At 42.6% G+C, this 22,058-nt stretch overlaps 1 protein-coding gene across 1 annotated transcript in view; it reads right to left on the reverse strand.

Moving 5' to 3' along the window:
* Positions 1–687: 687 nt before the first annotated feature.
* ttc7a (tetratricopeptide repeat domain 7A) overlaps positions 688–22,058 on the reverse strand; it is a 60,003-nt gene continuing 38,632 nt past the window's right edge. Inside the window, exons 19-20 of the mRNA XM_069689860.1 lie at positions 19,956–20,158; positions 688–5,679 (exon numbers count right to left, since the gene is read on the reverse strand). Coding sequence (XP_069545961.1) covers positions 5,461–5,679; positions 19,956–20,158 — 422 coding nt within the window. The 3' untranslated portion in view covers positions 688–5,460. The remainder of the gene's footprint in view (positions 5,680–19,955; positions 20,159–22,058) is intronic.

Here is a 22,058-nt window from a genome sequence, read left to right on the forward strand (position 1 = left end):
TTGGGAAATAGACTTACTTTACTTTCTTGCTGAGCGTGAGAAGCTAATAGGTGTATTTTAGTTACCTTTGTACAGTAAATATAAAGTCACAGTGAGTAGCATTAATTAGCTTAGATAAGCACAAGACAGGAGACAGGTAGCCTCATCAGCACCTCCAAAATTCACAGCTAACATGTTATTAATCGCGTTTTTTTTTTAATCATACGAAAACGCATGTATTAGGGTGGTTTTAAAAAAGGTTATGTGCTTGACTTTTCAGGTCCAGTATTTTCCACATCGTTCTTATGTGAAAACATTCTCATTTCTAGTTAAACAGTATTAAAAACAAATTGTGAACAACTCTTGTGGTGAAAGTTAATGCAAAATTTAAAGGCATCTATAAATTGTTTGCCAATTTGCATTTAAAATTTTTGCATTAACCAAACAGTGTGGCAACTGTCTACAACGTGTTAAATATTGAGCTTTAGTGTTCCTAGTTGGTAGATTTAGTTCAACCAGGTTTGCTCTTTCATGTCTAACTGCCTGCTGCAGTGCTGCTTATCATACATGAGTGGTATTGCTCATATAAATTGACGAGTGAGCAAATTTTAATTTCCATAAATATGCTTAGCTCACCTGTGAAGGTAACACTTACGGATTTTATGTTGATGCATTTGGAGCCTGTATCGATGAAGGTGGATGAAACAATGAAGTCATAAGCAGCAGGTTTAGTGTCAGTCTATAAAATGACTGGAAAATAAACATTTATTGAGGATTTTCTATGGTAAAATCTTTGACAGATATTCAGCTCATGTCTGAATGTAAGGGTTTGGGGAAAGGCTTGCTTGCCAGAGTGTTTCTGAGAATGCATTGTATTTACCCGTCACCTTTAGGCCATACTTACGACATTTTGAATGCGTTCTTTTGTCAACATGTGAACATTGAGAGCACTGCTACATTGAACTGCGCTGGAACACATTTTCTCTTGGGGATGAACTATGTATACATCAACTGTCATTTTATTTATAAATGAGATTATGGAGCCACATCTGATCCACATAACCTCCATCACACCCCTCACCCATCCGTGACTCCCTGGCCTTGTTTGGACATCACAATGAAGGTTTATGGTTTCCTTCTTGGCGCCCTGCACTGGCACCACCCAGACCGTGCCCTCCATATGCCCCTGCAGAGTTGGCATCAACACACACACACACACACACACACACACACACACACACACACACACACACACACACACACACACACACACACACACACACACACACACACACACACACACACACACACACACACACACACACACACACACACCACTGTGACCTGAATACCAGGCCTACACTTCAACCCTCATTAAAAAAGTGGTCACCAGCCTTTATTATCAGTTTGTCATTAATCACTATTCAATCTAAAACAACTGTATTCATGATGTATGGAGGGTGTGTGTGTGTGTGTGTGTGTGTGTGTGTGTGTGTGTGTGTGTGTGTGTGTGTGTGTGTGTAAGGTAAAAATGTGTGCAGTACCTGAACACTTGATACCTGTTGCTTACCACCACCCAACTCTCATATCACATGCATACACACACACATACACACACACACACACACACACACACACACACACACACACACACACACACACACACACACACACACACACACACACACACACACACACACACACACACACACACACACACACACACACACACACACATACACAGACAGTCTTTCGTTGCTCAGGTGTAGAAGTGAGAGCGTAACAAGAGCGACATGCATGGGTGCTCTGACATTACGGTGACGAGGATCCACATACACTTTGCAATCTCATCGATGTATATACGTATGTATGTATATATGTGTGTGTGTGTGTGTGTGTGTGTGTATGTGTGTGTACTGAGTGACACCAGGTCCAGTGAATGGAGCTTCATCTGCCCGTTATCATTTTGAAAGGCTGTGCAGCGGGCCGCTTCCTCCATTAATCTGTCTCCTTTTACCAGAGCTGTCAAGACCATGGTGTGTGTGTGTGTGTGTGTGTGTGTGTGTGTGTGTGTGTGTGTGTGTGTGTGTGTGTGTGTGTGTGTGTGTGTGTGTGTGTGTGTGTGTGTGTGTGTGTGTGTGTGTGTGTGCGCGCACAGGAGTGTATTTAAGCATGCGTGTGGTAGCACACATTGTGTTCATGTGTCTGACAATGTCAGTGTGTGTGCGTGTGTGTGTGTATATTTGTGCATGTGTGAGCAGCACACCATGTAATATTTCACTCCTTCCCCCCAGGGATTAGACCATTCATCTCCCGAAGCCCCTGTGTAGGTGTCTCACACAGCGCTAATGAGGAGAGGATGGAACAAGGGAGAGTTGGCGAGCAAGGAGGGAAAAAGTAAAAATAGATTTTTTTTTGTACGGCAGAAAAGAGACGACATTGATCGATAATTTCTGTGCCAGAAATCGAAATATTGATGAATGAGGGATTTTCGTGCTGGGAGCGATGGGGATGTGGGCGATAGTGGAGCTTTAAAAAAAAAACAAAAACAGACAGAGAAGTGAAGGGATTAGTAGCCCTGCAGGGAGGGAACAGGTTAAGAAATAGGGGTTGTTGCTGGGAGCAAAGGCGAGGACTCTTCTCATAACACAAATCAATTTACAGCAGCCTGAGACATTGATTATAGCTGGCTCATACCTCACATGGTAACAGCAGACATCAAACAGACACTGTCAAGCCTGTAAAACCACAACAACGGGAGCATTATCTGCCTTTCGCTGTGTGAGTGTGTAGCGCCTGTGTGTGTGTGTGTGTGTGTGTGTGTGTGTGTGTGTGTGTGTGTGTGTGTGTGTGTGTGTGTGTGTGTGTGTGTGTGTGTGTGTGTGTGTGTGTGTGTGTGTGTGTGCCTCGCGAGTTTATGTGTGCGTTGTTCAGCAGACCAGATATCTCTTCGCTTCCCCAGTTACTCAAACAAGGGGATGGCTGCTAGGCAACCAAGCCACATCACATCACATCAGGCAAGCAGGGAGAGGGCGAGAGGCATAGAGAGATACAGAGAGGAGAGAGAGGAGAGGAGGAGGAGGGAGTTTGGAGGCAGAAAACTGTGCTGGCAGTATTACATAAGCCGGCAGCCCAGTCCCACTGCTCACATTAATGTGGTTAGGCACTCGGAAGTGATGTCCATTAGTCACAAGTGACAAGGCAGGTGAAGATGCGGCATCCAGCAGTGATTTTTAAAAGCCATTGTTATTTATAATGGAGAGCATTATGAACAGATGAGTAAAAACACACACACACACACACACACACACACACACACACACACACACACACACACACACACACACACACACACACACACACACACACACACACACACACACACACACACACACACACACAAACACAAACACACACATATGAGCGGATGAGTCGCCTGCTGTATCGTACAAACAGAACAAGCAGAACAGGGATTGACAACACCCCAGAGGGATCACTCAAAACAAACACACATGCATAAAGATGCATAATGTAAAGGTATACTGTTTGAACACACACACACACACACTCATAAACACACACACACACACTGATGCCATATGGAATGATATGTGGAAGCCTCCTCCAGAAAATATACGTACTCTCAGTTGAAGGTGACAAGGAGGGAGTGTTTCTGTGTGTGTGTGTGTGTGTGTGTGTGTGTGTGTGTGTGTGTGTGTGTGTGTGTGTGTGTGTGTGTGTGTGTGTGTGTGTGTGTGTGTGTGTGTGTGTGTACATAAAAGCTGCATCAATCAAAAGGATAATCAAAAATACATTAAAGGCTAAAATAACGATGATTTGGAGCTGCTCCTATGACTGACAGGCGATACATTATCCAACTACCTCCATTTTCACACACATATAACACAACAATAAACAAACTCAACAAAATGAGGATGTAACCAGCACATCTCTGAGATTCATGAACCATCAAAGTGATACCCAGTGATTCTGATTATTACAAATATTACTCATCATTTATCACTAATTACAAAAGAAATATAAGTTATGTACTAATAACTCCATAGGAGATGTACATTGTGACAGTAGTTACAATCAGGACATTATTTTTCTATACATCCCTCTTTTATCTGCAAACATCTGAAGCCATCTGTTATTTTTTCTGCAGCCTTGATATCCAATGTTGATGTAAATATCCAATGAATAATAAAAAAAAAGAAGTCATTTTTGGATCTGAAAATGGATGCAGGGAATGTTTAGATTATTGTGGCAACAATTAAAATGATAATTGAAAGGATGACAATGAAAGTCACTGAGAATGAGAATGTTGCCACTGAAAGTGAAAGATACATTTGTTGCATGCCTTGTTGTTGAAAACACAATGGTGGATCCAAAGGTTCAGAGACTGCTCCTGTTGCACGAGAACAGTAAGTAGTACTGTGACAGGCATGGGGCAGAGGGCAGCTTGAGTAAGTTTTCCAATTTACGTCGCTTCATCAAAATCATCACCTGAGTTGAACACGTTTTTGTGACCACTAGTACGTGATCATTTGCGATTTCACAGTGGACCTAAAACTTGAGCAGAGACTACATCGAATTTTGTGGCGAATATTTTCGCAAATAGAAAAAAGTTGCACAATCCGCAACTGTGTTGTTGCTGGCAAGACACACATTTTAAAAGCATCTTGAGTGGGTGTGTTGTTACGTTGGAGAACCCAAATAACATCATGGCACAGTTCAGGTTGTTTGTGCCAAATGTTTTCCCTCAGATGCCTTTAGAACGTCACATTAGAACTCGGTGTGGTCAGTCTGATCCGGGGGGACGAATTCATGGCGCACAACGCTAAGAATGTCAAAGAAAAATGTACTGGCTCCTGACCAGACACACCTTCTTCCGTCCTGGACAGTAATGTTCTGCCCCTCTTGAAACGTAAATGAGACATAGAACACGTCGCCCAGTTCACTGCTTCATTGCCTTAGACTTTCCGTAGTATTTAATGCGTCTCCGTTGCTGATTTCCGAGTTTGACACATAATTGGATTGTGAGTCACAAAAATCTAAGTAACACAGGAGCCGATGTTGACCAAACACCGTAACTGGCAATACTTATTCACAAATGTTATAGCTTGCCCCTGAACCATGCACATTACTATGCTGTGCTCTGTTGTGCACAACAAGAACTGTCTCTAAACTCTTGATCCACTCTTGTACATTTGAATAAATTCCTAAAGGGAAAGAGTAACTTGATTCCACTCACACGCATTTGTTAGTTGAACAAGAAGCTATATCCAGGAGACTGTGAGCTTAGCTCACCAAAAAAACCAAAAGCTAGGGCTAAACAGCTAAGTCGACTCACAGGTAACAAAATCGACCTACAGGCCTTCTAAATCTCACAAATTAGTGCATTATATTTCATTGGTTCATTAGCTTCATATACTTCATATTAGCTAACCCAAATACCACCCCACTCCTCCAGGCCTCTCAGAGCTCCCTGGGGATGATGGTGAACGGTCGGATGGGGCAGGAGGCCTCCAGCTCCAGAGCTGTCAAGAAGCAGTCGGGGGCCTGGCTGGAGTCCCGAGACTGCAGGGCTTCACCCAGGCCGCTCCACGCCTCATGGGAGGTGCTGTGGACCTGAACCGCATCACGCAGGACCTTCTCGCCGAGGTGGACACGCCCGGTTTTCACCAGCAGACGGCCCTGGATTTACAGATTGATGGAGAGATGCAGAAAAAATGGTTCTGAATTAGTACATATGTGCATTATTGTCCGTTTTTTGGAGTCATGTTCAAATTAATTTCAATCAAAATATTCATCGAAGGTAAAATCGGATTTTGTTTAAATAAAAGAAGCAGAGATTTAAGTGGAGCAAAGTATCATTTCATTTTTGGTTTTTAGAGGAAACCTACATGCAGAATAATTCAAGTTAAAACTGAATTAACCTCACATCTCAGGTAAATTACAGGATAAAAGTTGATCTGTGACAATAAAGAATGGTGTTATTTCATTTAACTATTGTAGCTTGTCCCTAACATTTTATTTCATCCTAAATATGTATAGTTAAAACATTTTTATGGCCTGATGAATTCAAATCAGCAGATGGTGGCTTTTTGCAAAAACATCCCAATCTTGGATTATAATGCCGACTGTCTTGTGGACCAAAAAACAAAACAGCAGCAAGAAGAGTCACATTCAACTGATGGGAGAAAATCCACAAATGATGATATTAGGAGCAACCCTCGGCAGAAAGATGCTGCAGAATGTTCGGAGTCACACACACACACACACACACACACACACACACACACACACACACACACACACACACACACACACACACACACACACACACACACACACACACACACAGACGCAGCAGTGCTGAAAGCTGATGCCGTGTTTAGGGTCATAGGAGACACTGCTGGAAAGAACCCTTCAAGCACATGCAAATGATGTGCACTTTACATTACTGCTGATGATTTGCCAAAGTGTGTCCTCGTTTTTTTTTATATTGGTAAACTGTGTTTTTTCTGCCTTCAGGCGATGAGAAACATGTCTAGTTTGACTGGTTTTGGTTCGAGTAATGTAAATGCAGAGTGACACTCAATTTACAGTGATTTAAATCCAGCAGAGACAATTAATCCATCAAATGGCTCTTTTTTTATTGGTCAAAATCTGTGTGACTTAGTGTTCCCCTATTGGACCTAGTTATTATTACAATGTTTACGAGTTCCTAGATCTCAGCAAATAAACTTGGTGAGTACCGTAATTGTTACAATAACCGATAGACCCCGTGCTACAAAGATACAAATATATTTTTTATTGTAAAACATAGTTTTTTTCTGTAGTCCTGTAATCATTACTTTCGTGGGTTGCGTCTGCCTATACTTGACCTTATAGATTTGTAGCTGTCTGACATTAATGCATTGACGATGGTTAAAAGTGAATGAACAGATTAATTTAGTTGGCAATGTATGATTACTTTGACAGTCGCACCGAATTACTATTAAATACTTTGTCTCCTCTCTAAATGTGGCTAATTTTGTTTCTCTTCTGCTTCTTTTTCTTCTTCTATTTTTTAACAGGTGATGTCAGCCTTCCTTAGCTTTGTATAGCCTGCTTGATCTGAAAGTCCAAACCCATCCAATTTCTGTTTTCACACTGCAAACAAACCAAACCAGAGTTCAGTTTGATCCAGACTAAGACCACCTCTTTCGGTTAGATCAAACTTTGGTCCTTTGGTCCAGACTGTGATCCGAGGCTCCTCTCTCACCTACAATTTTGGTTTGGACCAAACTGAAAGGTACAAAGGTTTGGATCAAACAAGGTGAAAGCATCCTACATCACTCTCATCAGTGCTGTGCAAGTTAGCTGAAAAATGTAATCAATGACTTTATAAAAAATAAAAAATCATTACTTTACTAATTACTAATTCATTCATCTTTTCAGCTCCTTCAAGAAACTACAAAACTTTTATATCCACAGGTGACAAAGTAAGAATTACAGAGAAATATTTGAACATTTTGGTTTAAAAGCAGCCAGCCCATAGCCTGGTGATTTGTACGCAGCTTAGCTTAGCTAGTGTAGCATGAGCTCTGATGATGCATTCCAGTCGTCCTGTTCTCTAAGTGAAACATTTATTTAATCTCCATCTCAGAACAAAATCAGGTGATTCCTGAATGTACCTGGCTAATGTTAGCAAAGATGCAACAGGTATATTGGACAGCTCTGGTGTCACCATGCAGGAGGGACATTTAGTAGAGGTCGGCCGACGCAGTTTTTTTTTAGTAAAAGCAAAGAGACCCCACTGGTATCAACCCTCCTTCTACCTCACTCTACTTATATATGTTACTCTCTTTCATGACCTGTCTTAAGTTTCAAATGTTCCAAACTTCTCCAAATTTGAATTACTTCCAGACTGAACTTAAAACTACTAATCATGCAAATGCTAATTTTGCCCAGTTGGTGTTAAATTGGCCAAAAGAATAAAAGACGTTGGTGTGTTCTTTTGCAGAACATGTTATTACAAAGTGCTCATTTGCAGTGGCGTGCCGGCTGACTACTGCCTGAGGCTCTGCCAGGAAGAGTTGTGAGTGTACACGCGATCTCCACACTCACTGGTCCTACACTCTATGACCGTGTATACGGTGCGAGAAGCATGTAAGGATGTACGGATATATAAACTGAAAAAATGGTTGTTAAGGCTGATGTCTGGGTGTGTCTGTGTGAAAGAAAGAGTATATGTGAGAAAGAGATGAATATTATGGACGATATCTGTTGTCACCATGTTAAAGGTCAAGCGTGTGTGCCTCTGCGGAGATCAGCTCAGTTGGGGTGTGTTTGAGAATTCAGCAGAAAAGGGCGTCACGCAACTGACCAACAGCATGGAGTCAAATCTGTCTCGCACACAAACAACATCTACAGCCGCACAAACGCACGCGCGCGCGCACACACACACACACACACACACACACACACACACACACACACACACACACACACACACACACACACACACACACACACACACACACACACACACACACACACACACACACAGGCAAAGCTACAGAGTCACATGCACACTCAAGGTGAACACAGGCAGCCACTCTTGTGCAATATTATCCCCTCCCCTTACTTTGGCTATCTGTTACACGCACACACAAACACACACACTAAGTTGGCCTGAGGTCAGACAGACAAGTTGTTCTGCTGTCTCTGCTCACAAGCTCCAGATTAATTGGTCTGAAATTCACATAGCTGTGTAGGGGCTCTGATGCAACTTTCAATAAGAGTACACACACACACACACACACACACACACACACACACACACACACACACACACACACACACACACACACACACACACACACACACACACACACACACACACACTCTCTCTCTCTCTCTCTCTCTCTCTCTCTCTCCTTCCTTCATTCTCCTTTTTGGCATAGCAGCAGTAAGGAAAACACAGGAACAACGAAACTCTCTTTGGTATGGAGAAAAACCTGTCGCAGGACATGCACAGAGGTTTGTGATGTGTTTCCTGCTGCTGGTTTGTCCACTAGTTTCCACATCTCACTGTCTGTGCTCTTGTCTCTGGACTCACTGGGGTTACATTGTTCCAACATTTCCTGGCATAAACAGTCGGCTACTGGACCAACATGCACACCAACACTCGCACCCGTCCATCTGCGCCCAGTGTCAGTTATGCTGGTAACCATGGAAAAGCTGATGCTTCTAGGTCAGCAGTACAATCAAATAAACACGACTGTATATAATATAGAAACATCTCATATTTCTGCATTAAATACTGAGCTTGAAATGGGTTGTGGTTTGCCAAGGTTAACAGGGGGAAACCACATGGCTCTGTTCAAAGTGACCATATAAGCTCTATCCTCTAAAGCTGTCTAATTCACATGATGTATCGTTTTTGTTTCATCTCTGAGCGTAGGTGGAAAAGATGACCGTTTGTGATTTAGGGGAAATTATGTGGTGAAGCAATTTCTTGACAAACAGTTTATCATGTGACGTTGGTGTTAGTTGGGCTCTGAATGTGTTAATAGTCACACAAAAAACGAACTGATGGAGGCAGCCGTCGACCAGAAACTCCAACTCTACAACCCTTCTTAAAAAAACAACTATCCCTTCAAGGACCAGGATCATTCAAAACATTATTTAATAACTGCAAAATGTTTCATTCCAATGAAAACCTTGCATTAAGCCTTACTTGGGAGACACAAGTTCAACTTTTCAACTTTGCAGAATTGACCAATTTGCAACTGTCAAACTACAGCAATGATCTTTGTGGGAGTGGAGTGCTGGAAAGTCCAAAGTAGGGGAAGCTATGTGCCCCAGTAATCTACAAGTTGAGGGTGCTGAGAACATTACAATGGGGCAACGATGGTACAGATCGCAGTGGGTTGCCAACTAATTGCAAGGTTCGTTGATCAATCTCTTGTCCCTCCTGTCCTCATCCTGAAATGTCCTTGAGCAAGACCCTGACCCCCGTTTTTCCTGATGGCAGGCAAGAATCTTGTATCTTTTGCAAAGCGCTATGTAAACAGCTAAAGGTTGGGTAAAAAAGCGCTATAAATACAGATCATTTACCATAAATACAACATCCACAGTTAGCTAGCAGTTGACTTGCTTCCTTCTTCAACAAAACTCTTTAGTTAAAGGATTGATGTTGATTCCTGAGATCAAAATGGAAACTGACAGGCCCAAGATAAAAAAGTCATTGATACTCATTAGTGCTGACATGTCTCACAACTTACCTTCCAGTTACAGGAGGTCACCAACGAGCCCTTTAAGTATGTCACTAAGCTTCTAGTTCTCCATGATTGTGATACTTTCTGCGATAACCAGACTTTTTACTGCGACGAGATTTAGATAAAGTTACTGTGGCTAGCTTTCCCAATAATCACAACCTGAAACCTTTCAATTTCTGCTTGTGGAAGGGAAAAGCTTGATCTATTCATATCAGCCAGCCTTAGAGGGATTTTTAGGTGTTTCTTTTTTGTTTGGACAGAGCCAAGTTAAACCATTCATTATGCTAAGCTACGCTAACAACATCCAGTTTGGTATTTAATGCAAAACGAGATTGAAGTTAATGTTCTTGGAAAGAAAGTAAGCATACATTTTACAAAGTAACTTTTCTCCTAAGCTGGAGGCAAACAAGAAATGAAGTCAGAGAAAGGTAAAAAAAAAAAAAAAAAGAAGAAAAAAAAGACATATTTCCAGACAATAGGAGAAATATTTTCATTTCGTAAGAGAAGAGAAGATCAGACATGGGGCATCCACTAATCAAAGGGTTGGTATGTCAATCTCCACATGTTAAAGAGTCTCTGATGGTTAAGCCAATGTAGCTCGTTGGTGTGCGAGAGGCAAATTGTTAAGCACTTCTGATAAAAGTTTGATATACATGCAGCCATACAGGAAACGGACGAGGGAGTGGGAGGGTGAACAGATTCAAGAACATTTCGATCGCCATCGAATATTTCTGGCATTATACTGATAAAACCAGTATCTATTGGTTTCTCTTTAATTACTCCCAGCCATCTGTCTCCAGTTTTACCTCAGCTGATCCCATCGAGCTTGGCAGTGCAGATTTGTTTCTAATTGTGCCATTTAAGCACAACTGAACTGAGCTGAGCCAAACTGAGCGAGTGGGCAGTGGTGTTTTCATCCATCTTTCAGGCCAAAGTCAAGCAAACTTTTGAAACGCTGCAAACAATACACAACTTTTAATTATGTGTATTTTCATCAGCTAGATTGAGGCAGAAAAAAAAAGCTTCCTGAATGTCACAAACGAAACACACCCAACATTTGATTTGATTTGATTTGATTTGATTTGATTTGATTTGATTTGATTTGATTTGATTTGATTAAGGAATTGATTAGCATTGGGGAAATTAGTTTTTGTTCTTTGGTGTCAGCTGGTATTCATATTTCATACTGTGCAAAGACAAAAAGAGTACTTTGTAATATTCTAATGAACCAGCAGTAGCCAGGCGGCCACAACAGGGATTTATTTACAGGAATAATATTGATAGGAAAACTTCTTTATTACCTAAAACTTTTTCTGTCAAAAGTGAGATTTCAAACTTTTCCTTGAATCATTGTTTGGCTATAAAAACAAGGACGTAATCCAGCTCAAGAGAAAAGCTGCACACAGATGAGAAGGTGCAGGTTATCAACAACTGCAACAAGATTTGCCTCCAAACTGAACTAACCAGATGCTGAGCAGACTGTGAGTTACATACCAATGATCGACGATCATATGGATCATTTCCCAGTAAAAAAAAACAGCAAAGAAATCAAAGTCTTGTAGACAGTGACGAGACAGCTGAACTCTAAATTTAGTCATGCAATCTGCTGTTGTCAGCCATGCTGCCTACAGAGCCGAAGACTGACCAGACAAACCAGAGAATAAGAATAATGTTATAAATGGTTTAGTTTAAGGTTAGAAATAGTTATGTAGTTTCAGTCGAGAGATGGTTATGTGTGTGTAGCACGGTTCAGCTCCATATAGTCCGTAACAATGCAATTTGACAGCCTGAGGCCTTGTTATGTCACCCAATAACCATCTGCTGAACCCCTGTGGGCTCACATCCACTACAAATATACACGCAGTGTAACCCAGTGGCCTAATGCCCTGCCACTGAACCAAGTGGAGCGCCTTTACCTGAACTTTTAATCCCATCAACGGTTACGTCTGGGCAGCCAGGGAGAAGCGAGATGAGCCAAGGCTGCTTTATTTAGCTCGGTCGAGTAGGGTCAAACTTTACTTTCTCATTATCCCCTTAATATAGAGTGTCCTCTTTCATTTTCCTCAACAGTAATAGTTCCTTTTGGAAAGTATGTTTTGATGCCCAGATTTAAGTGAGATGATTGATACCACACGAGCTGTTAATCCTTTTATCTAGCTCTGCACAAGAGAAGGAATAAGCACATTTCCCCTAAAATGTGTCTTTTAAGTGTCTATGATATTGTAAAACTTACTTTATTTCAATTTTCTGACAGTATTATGTATAATATACATGTTCTAATTCATCATTGACCGAATATGATAATTATTATATAATATTTTAAGTGAAATATTTAAACCATGTTTTTTAGGGCTTCAAAATTCCATCAAATGGAAATACCAGATATATAAAGAATACACATGGATTTTTGTGCATTTACTTTAGACCTCGTAATATTCGCCCTGACATATTTGACATCTTTGGAAAATGTAGGACTGCCACAAGAAGGTACTGTGACTGACCCATTGACCCCTCATATCGAGATTAAAGAGGCTTTCCATTGAGCACACTATCTACGCTGCAGTATGTTTTGTTTTTTCATTATAGTATGATATCTTGCCTTACTTCTTAGCACATCGCTAGCACAATATGCACTTGGATGGCATGTCTGCATGGCAAATAGTACATGTACATCTGTGTACTTATGTCTGTTGTGTGTGTGTGTGTGTGTGTGTGTGTGTGTGTGTGTGTGTGTGTGTGTGTGTGTGTGTGTGTGTGTGTGTGTGTGTGTGTGTGTGTGTGTGTGTGTGTGAGAAAATAAGTAGCATGCAGTGCAGCTATCACCTTTCCACAGATTACATCACATATATAAATATATAATAATAATAAAAGTCAACATGATACACACACACACACACACACACACACACACACACACACACACACACACACACACACACACACACACACACACACACACACACACACACACACACACACACACACACACACACACACACACACACACACACACAAGGGAGAGATAGCACCAGGAAAGAAGAAGAATGAAAGAAAGGGCTGATACTGGAGGAGAGGAAAAGGAAGAAAGCGAGGCAGGAAGGCAGTGTGAGCGAGAGAGAATGAGCTAAACCGGGAACAATGACGAGAGAGAGAGAGAGAGAGAGAGAGAGAGAGAGAGAGAGAGAGAGAGAGAGAGAGAGAGAGAGAGAGAGAGAGAGAGAGAGAGAGAGAGTGAGATGGAGAAGAAAAAAACTAGAGGTGTCAAAGAAAAAGGAAAAAATAAGTGAGCCCAGATGAGCCATACATAGCAAAGGAGGCACCAGCCAACTCCCAATTGTCTCTCTGTTTGCCCCTCTGATTTTTTCTTCCCCTCTCTCTCTCACACTCACACACACACTTGTCTTCTTCTCCCTCTCTGGTTATCAGAGGTCTTGTTCAGTAGAATATATTTCCCTGGTTGCTAGGCAATCCCATAAAGCTCCGAGAACGAGCAAAGTGTTATAAATAATGTATTTGCATTATCTAATCAGCTGACAACCACCCCCACCCACACAGAGAGGAGGGAGAGACTCACTGAGAGAGGGAGAGAGAGAGAGCGTGATGGGGGGCATTTGATAATTGGAACGCGATTAATTCAATGAGCACAAGACCTTGTCCTTGAGAGTATGCATGCATATGTGAAGCTGCGTATGAATATGCTTTTGTTGGAGAGAAGTAAAAGTAAAGTGTGTGTGTGTGTGTGTGTGTGTGTGTGTGTGTGTGTGTGTGTGTGTGTGTGTGTGTGTGTGTGTGTGTGTGTGTGTGTGTGTGTGTGTGTGTGTGTGTCTGACTCAGAGCAGGCTGCACTACAGAACAGGAGGGATGAGATGTGGAGGATGTTGGGAGTGGGTCAGATTCATTGCATACCACCGCCAGAAGCAAGGCTGGGCCATGTTTCAGGATTAGCTACCCATCAGAACACGTGCGCATGCTAACACGCACACACAGACACACACACACACACACACACACACACACACACACACACACACACACACACACACACACACACACACACACACACACACACACACACACACACACACACACACACACACACACAGACTCACACACATGACAAACATAAACACGTAAACCAAACACTTCCCAAGCTGAGTTTAACATCACAGACAGACAGAGAAAAGCTGTTAATACACATGCTAAGATTAAGTCCGTGAACTTTTAACAACCAAGAAATTAAACCAAAAATCTCCAGTGAACCATTTTCAGAAAACATACCCACTCAGCATACCATAGTCCTATACTGGTTTCCCTCACTGCCACACCCTTCTCCATCCAAAAATACTCTGCAACCAGCAGCTGTGAGTCACTGTCTGATCACTGCATTTCTTTCTCCTCTTTCTCTCGCACACATGCTCAGAAAGCCATGTGGATACGGCTGCTGCTAATATGTTGGAGGTGGAGTGAGTAAAGTGGTGCGCGGTGCATAAGGGAAGATGGTGGTGGTGTGTTATTACGTACCACACCGCAGGGGCTGGAGAGCTTCTGTATGGCTTCCAGTTATGGGTTTCCCTTACTCACGTTTCCCTTTTTCTCATCTGCTGTGGAGAAAATTACGACTTTACTTCGCTCATGTTGGCCTGAGAAGCTGTGCAATGCTTTGTGAAACCAAGAAACCTCTTTACATATTATCACAGCTTGTTCTGCTCTCAGAGTACATTTAAATGTGGGTGTCAGTTAGAAATTCTCCAATATTTACAAGGATTTTGGTTGTTAAATTGGCTCATTAGGCTCCCTCTACCATAATTCGTACTAACCTAAGCTACGCTAATCGCCTTTAAGTCTGGCTTAATGCACAACATGAGAGTCGTATCCACTTTCTCATCTAAATCTCAGCATGTAAGTTTTTCCCAAATAGTTCCTTTCATAGGAAATGTGATTTTAAGTGGAATATCAGCAATTGTAGACTCAAAATAGTGTTCAGTAGTCAGGACCAGACTCCACTGTGGTGGCCTGTTATGGACTTCAAACACAGTCAACCCTCTTTCACATTTTTTGCACATTGTGCAAAAAATAAACTACTTCAAAAAAAGTAGCAAACAACTTCATGCTGTTGACAGTTTAATTACAAGTAAAATTAAATGTGAAAAAACAAACCTTACATGTTTAAAATATTACAAAACATTTGGTAAAACACGACATTTAATTCAAAATGCTAAAGTATTTGCTGCATTCAAGTTCCTGTAAAAATGTAATTTTGGAGGGTAGTCCCATAGCCTATGGTTAAGATGCATACAATCTACCCGATACTACGCTTTTATGATTCTTGGAGACCTTTGTCGCATGCAAGTGGCAACCAACAGTGACGTCACCCACTGGTTTGTGAACAGTAGTTATGAAGCCATCTTGCTAGTTCGGAGTGATTTGTAGGCAGAAGTGACCATAGTTGGACGAGCTGGGAGGAGCAAACTTTTTGCGCCTTATTTTCTCATTAATGACGGGATTATTTTCAGATGAACTGCCAGAAAAGTAATGAGAAGGAGAGATTTTACCTAAAAGCACCAAAATACCTTGTGGAAAAACTTTACTGACTTCCAGATACCTTATATTGGTACAAGATGTTGTCACATAATGTCACTGCGTGTCCATAAATAAGTCTTCCACATTGCAAACTGGAAGAATTTAACAGTGAAACTATAAGTCCTTTCATCTGCAGCCATGTTAACACTGCAAAACATCTTGAGGATGTTCAAATAAAGTACAGTATGTACTTTTGCAGAATAATAGTTCAAGAGTAAGAATACCAACCAAGAATATCATCAGAATCCCCCTTAAGGCAGAGCAGAATAAATGGGCCACTGGCACAGAAAGTGTCCACAGCAGATACAGTATAAAAATAAATGCATGAAGCTGGAGCCACAGAGTAGCAGCAATGGTAGGTTGTATTCTGGCAGGCTGATGCAAGCCAGAAATATGGGCAGTGCTCCAAATAAAATGTCCCACACACTGCCCCACTTAGGCTCCATCACAATGCAAGAATGCAGCTATTTACCATACTCCTCCATTAGCATGTCTAATATGTAACCCACAACATATAGTATTCTGTATGGAAGAATTTTGGTATTTGGGTCAATTAGTACGACATGCGCCTTAATCCAAGTGCATGCATTCAAAAAGCCCAAATAGTCCACATGTGTGCCAAATCCATGGAGAAAGGCTGGCGTGCAGCAACACAATCATGCCTAAACACAATGCACATGCGCGCGCGCGCACACACACACACACACACACACACACACACACACACACACACACACACACACACACACACACACACACACACACACACACACACACACACACACACACACACTCCAACTGAGAGCACATCTGTCCTGTAAGAGACCCAGAGTAGGACACTGCCAGCTGGCTTTGTCTCAACTTTTCACCCCCTGGGATTGGCTCTCCCACAGGCCAAATATGGAAGAGATGCGTATGTCTGTCTACTCCAGTGGGACTGACTCCACAAACGCACACACACCCACACACACACACACACACACACACACACACACACACACACACACACACACACACACACACACACACACACACACACACACACACACACACACACACACACACACACACACACACACACCTCCAAAAGTGCACAGTAGGAGCAAAAGCCTTAGCCTTATGTGGTCACAAGATGACTAGCGCTTAAATCAAAGAGACATCAACCAGCACATCTATGGTCACTATGGAGACCACAGTCATTATGTGTGTGTGTGTGTGTGTGTGTGTGTGTGTGTGTGTGTGTGTGTGTGTGTGTGTGTGTGTGTGTGTGTGTGTGTGTGTGTGTGTGTGTGTGTGTGTGTGTGTGTGTGTGTGTGTGTGAGTGCGTGTAGAGTAGTCTTGGATTTGAGGAATATCCCTCTCTGCTCTATTCACCATGACAACAGAAAAGGTCAAAGGTCAGAGTAGCTGTGGTTAATCCCGTGGATCATCTGAAAGACAGACTGGGAGAGAGACTGAGCGAGCGAGTGGGTAGAAGTGGGCGAGAGAGGATCTTTATAGTGCAGCACTTAGAGAGAGAGAGAGAGAGAGAGAGAGAGAGAGAGAGAGAGAGAGAGAGGATCTGCTGGGATGAAAGAAAAGTGGGGGAGTGACCAGAAGTCTTTGAGCTCTTAATTTCATTTGTTGGTTATGGACCAAAATTTGTTTGTTTCTATTTCCTGAAATTTTAAGGTTGCCCACAACAAATACATGTCAGAATGTGACGGAGCTATAAAGTGATGATTAAGACTGTAATGATCACAGTCCTGACGCTGACTCAGTGCAGCACCACACACAGGAGGAAAACACTGAGGACTAGGAGCAGCATCCATTGCTGCTGCCAGGGTGCATGATAGTATTAGCAGCTAATAACAATAAAATGAAAATCTGTGCTGAATCATACAAGAAAGATGCTAATTTTATCAGCTAATGTTTATGTTTCTTCAAGAAAAAGTTAAAAAAAGAACACTTAACACAATATAACAGAGTTTTACAGGCTAACATAATCTACAGCCATTTGACAAAAGGAGGAATTTGTGATGACTGCTTATATTGCTGGCTAATATTAGCAGCTAATAGCCACCTAGGCTCATAATTTCTATGGAATTGCACAACAGAAACAGAAATGTCATTAACTGACATTAATATTGTTCTCTGAGAGAGGCAGGTATACTGCAGTACATGTGACAAAGCCTTTATATAACCTTTTAATATAACTCAGGTCCACCAGCAGCACACCTGATTCAGCCTAATGAGGTATTGATCAGCTATTGATGAAACATGCCAGAATACATTAAAGCTGTGGTGAAGAAATACAGATATTCCATCTGATATTGATTGTGGAATCCTTCCAAAGACATTGTTATATTATGATTTATTCATAAACTTATTCAGTTTGTGTTACTTGATGTAAAGTTTGGTATTCTCATTGGTCATCTTTAAATATAACAATTATCAAGAAAATAACAGCACTGTATAATATTCAGATAATGTTCTCACCACAGTGATTTTGTTTAAAATGAACAAGTTACATTCAAAAATGTATTAAAAGGTAGTAATTCAAAGATAGACATTGCCACTGTTTACTGCAGGTGTTTAGTGTGTGGTATGCCTGTGTCCCATGTGTGCTATTCATGTGACTCAGAGTGTGTGAAGTTCAGACAAACTTTAACTTAACTCTTGTGTGTATGTGTGTGTGTGTGTGTGTGTGTGTGTGTGTGTGTGTGTGTGTGTGTGTGTGTGTGTGTGTGTGTGTGTGTGTGTGTGTGTGTGTGTGTGTGTGTGTGTGTGTGTGTGTGTGATCAGATAGACCTGAATCTGTATACACAAAATAAATGAATGAATAAATGGTTTCAGGTAACATTGTCAGGATTCCTGTCTGCTCCTACTGTTTGCTCCTCTGTTTTGTCCCCAATCACCTCCTCCTGTTACCTCCCATGGCCACACCCCTCACTGGTCTCAGCAGCTGCCACCACTCTTTCCAAATCACCACCTGCAGGTGGCTCATTTCCCTGATCACCTCCCCAGACTATATGTACCCTGCCACTGCAGTCATCTAGTGTCGGTCCACACTGCCAGTCATGTACCGGTACCCTGTTTCTGCTTCTAGTCCGTGCAATCAGTCAGGACTCCCAATCTTGGCTGATTGCCAAAGCTAAGCAGGGTTGAGCCTGATTAGTACTTGGATGGGAGACAACCTGGGAGTACCAGGTGCTGCAGAGCTACCAGTCAGAGCTGACCAGTCACTCCTGTACCAGAGTCTGTTGCTGCTTGCTGTGGAGGACCTCGGGATTCCTCCAGCACAGCTTGGCCCCCAGTGAGAGTCGGTGGAGTTTCCCTCCCGACTCGGGAATCAGACATTGACTTTAGGTACCAGCCTGTGTTGAACAATAAAGACTGTTTTTGAACTATATTCTGCCTGTCACCTGAGTCTGTATGCCTGCGTTTGGGTCCAGAAACACCTCACCTCGTAACAAACATATTTCAAGATGTGTGTGTGCATACTTTAAAAGCCGTATTCTCATGTTCACAGTGCGTGTCGATTTAAAATTGAACATTTGACTTTTACAGGTGTTAGAGTACATACACTGCAGTATGAACATGTGTGTGTACCCTTTGTATGTGTTGTGTGTGAATGTTAAAGACAGCTGACGGAATTTAAATTTAATGAGATTCAATCTGTTGGAAGTAAGAAAAACATTTAAATTTGTGAACATTGCTACAGTATGTACGTCAGTATGTGTGAGTTCATACAAGACTGAACGTGCCTGACTTAATTCTGAACATCTTGCGTAACATATAATTTAATGTAATTTAGTGAACTCAAGTAAAGCACAGGGAATGTATATGTGAAAGTGTGTGTTCAGTTGTATGGCAGGGGGCATCCATGAGCGCATGTTCAGCCTGAATATTACGTCAGTTTTAATTTAATGGACTCAGCACTTAAAATGTGTTAGTGTATCCATGCATGCCGTGTGTGTGTGTGTGTGTGTGTGTGTGTGTGTGTGTGTGTGTGTGTGTGTGTGTGTGTGTGTGTGTGTCTGTGTGTGTGCATGCTGACCACTGTGTGACACTGAACAGAGCAGAGTGTTACATAAGGTCTAATTGAATTTTGCAGCCTCTAAAGCTTTCAGTGTCTCTCACCATGTGCACCAGTATTTGCTCTCCTGTGGGATGGATGGCCAGGGCCTCATCGTACAGGCCCTTGGCTTCGTCCAGTTGTCCCCGAAGCTCGGCCAGGCGGGCTCTCTGCAGCAGCATGGAGTGGGAGTTGGGGAAGAGTAAGCTGGCCTCAGCGATGCAGAACTGAGCTTCCTTTAGCCGACCGTCCACCATGAACAACTCCCCTGCAGGAGGAGATGGTTGGAGATGGTGGGAGGAAGAGACAGGTGGGAAGATGGAGAGGAAAGGCGAAGGGAGAAAAAAGATGGGGAGGTATAGTGATAATAGAGGGAGGATGGGGCAAAAAGAGGTGAAGAAGGAAGAGTTTGGGAGGGATGTAGAAAAGATGGATAATCAGAGAAAGAACAGAGAAGAAGAATAGTATTAATCCCTTTAGCAGCATTTGACAGTGACAGATACGAACTGGAAGTTCAGCATCATCATGGTGAAACATAAACAGCTCAAATACTCCACTTGGATGGACGCATGCGGACAGATAGACACAAACAGACACACAAAGAGACAGAGAGTGGGAGTGATGTAGTGCCTGGGAAGTCATGAAAAGTCCTGCCTAAATATGGCCATTACATACCAAATCTGCCTGCCTCTTTTCTGTGCTGCGGGGAAGACGAGGACAAACCCCAGACACAAACACGCTCACACACACACACACACACACACACACACACACACACACACACACACACACGCACACGCACACGCACACACGCACACACACACACACACACACACACACACACACACACACACACACACACACACACACACACACACACACGCACACATTGAGAATAACGCCCACAAGCACTTCATTCGCCAATGAGACCTCGAACACAGAGCTGACCAGAGGACCTGTCCCCCCCCTTGAGGCTGGACTCAACCAATGTCTGGACAGGACGCTGGAGCAGGGAGCTGTCAATCATCCGAGTGAACGTTGGGTCAACACACCCAGAGAAACCCTGAGAAAGAAACTCCTTCAGCTCCAGTATGTGTCTGTGAACCGTGTTGTGCAAATACATCGGAAGTGCCCGTCTGCTCCCGAGCGCACAGAACCCATGTGTGTGTTTGGTAGCGGATGTTGTGTTTGTTTACCTGTGTCTCATGCACAGATGGGAAATTGTTAGTGCACGCATGCTAGATGAAAAAAAATACAAGCCCTTTTTTTTTTTAGCCTCAGGGTTCCTTTTCATAGCTTCATTTCGGGGGAAAAGGATTCAGTGAATGGTTACGTAAGGCCTCTTCTTGCTTCTCACCTGAGCTCTCAGAGAAAAAAAAACACCCTATTAGATCAGTGCTTGCATGAATGGAGACCATTTCTATTTTTGCAGGTATGTATGTGTGTCATATACTGGTGAATGTGTCCCTCTTAAAGAGCCGTATGTCCATGTTTTTTCCTGTGCGACCGATGAGGATGTCAGATTGAGAGAGGAAGTGACCGATGAAGAGAGGAATGCTGGGAAGGAGCGAGAGGGGCCCAGCTTTGAATTAGGGGACACACCCTCGGCCCGACACACACACAGCTTGAGGAGCATGTTCTATTTTGCCCTGTTCTCAGCAGAGAAATAGCCGGGTTTAAAGGTTAGACAGAAAATAACCTTCAAATTACGCTGAACCATGGGGGACGTGACCCCGTCATTCCCTTCCACACAACCCCTCTTGGTATGATGGTTGCATCACCGCCTTCACTGTATGGACTCCCATTCTCAGGCTTCACCCACTGCGGCTGAGTACATGATGGAGTGCGGTTTGCGCGGAGCATCTCTGAATTACTCTCCCATCGTTTCCTGCTAATGCTCTGCTCTCTTGTGAACTTCCACAGGCAGACTGAAGGCTGAAGGAGAAGAGGTAATAGCAGTATGCATTGCTGGCATTCTGTCCCTAATAGAGCCGTGGTCACATGCGTGCAGGTACATGCGCTCTTTCCTACACAAAGCATGCAGTACTCAGCGAGACTGAACGGGCTCTGACCACCATCCAGTTTAACTTGTTTACGCTTGTTTGTGCGGTCAGCTGTTACAGCAAATGGCTCCAGTGATCCCAGTGATCACATTAAATTATATAAGT

Source organism: Brachyistius frenatus, unplaced genomic scaffold, assembly GCF_029030835.1.
Source record: "Brachyistius frenatus isolate BFR_SWC_R1_liver_20210118 unplaced genomic scaffold, ASM2903083v1 Contig_8, whole genome shotgun sequence".
NCBI classification, from domain to species: domain Eukaryota; kingdom Metazoa; phylum Chordata; class Actinopteri; family Embiotocidae; genus Brachyistius; species Brachyistius frenatus.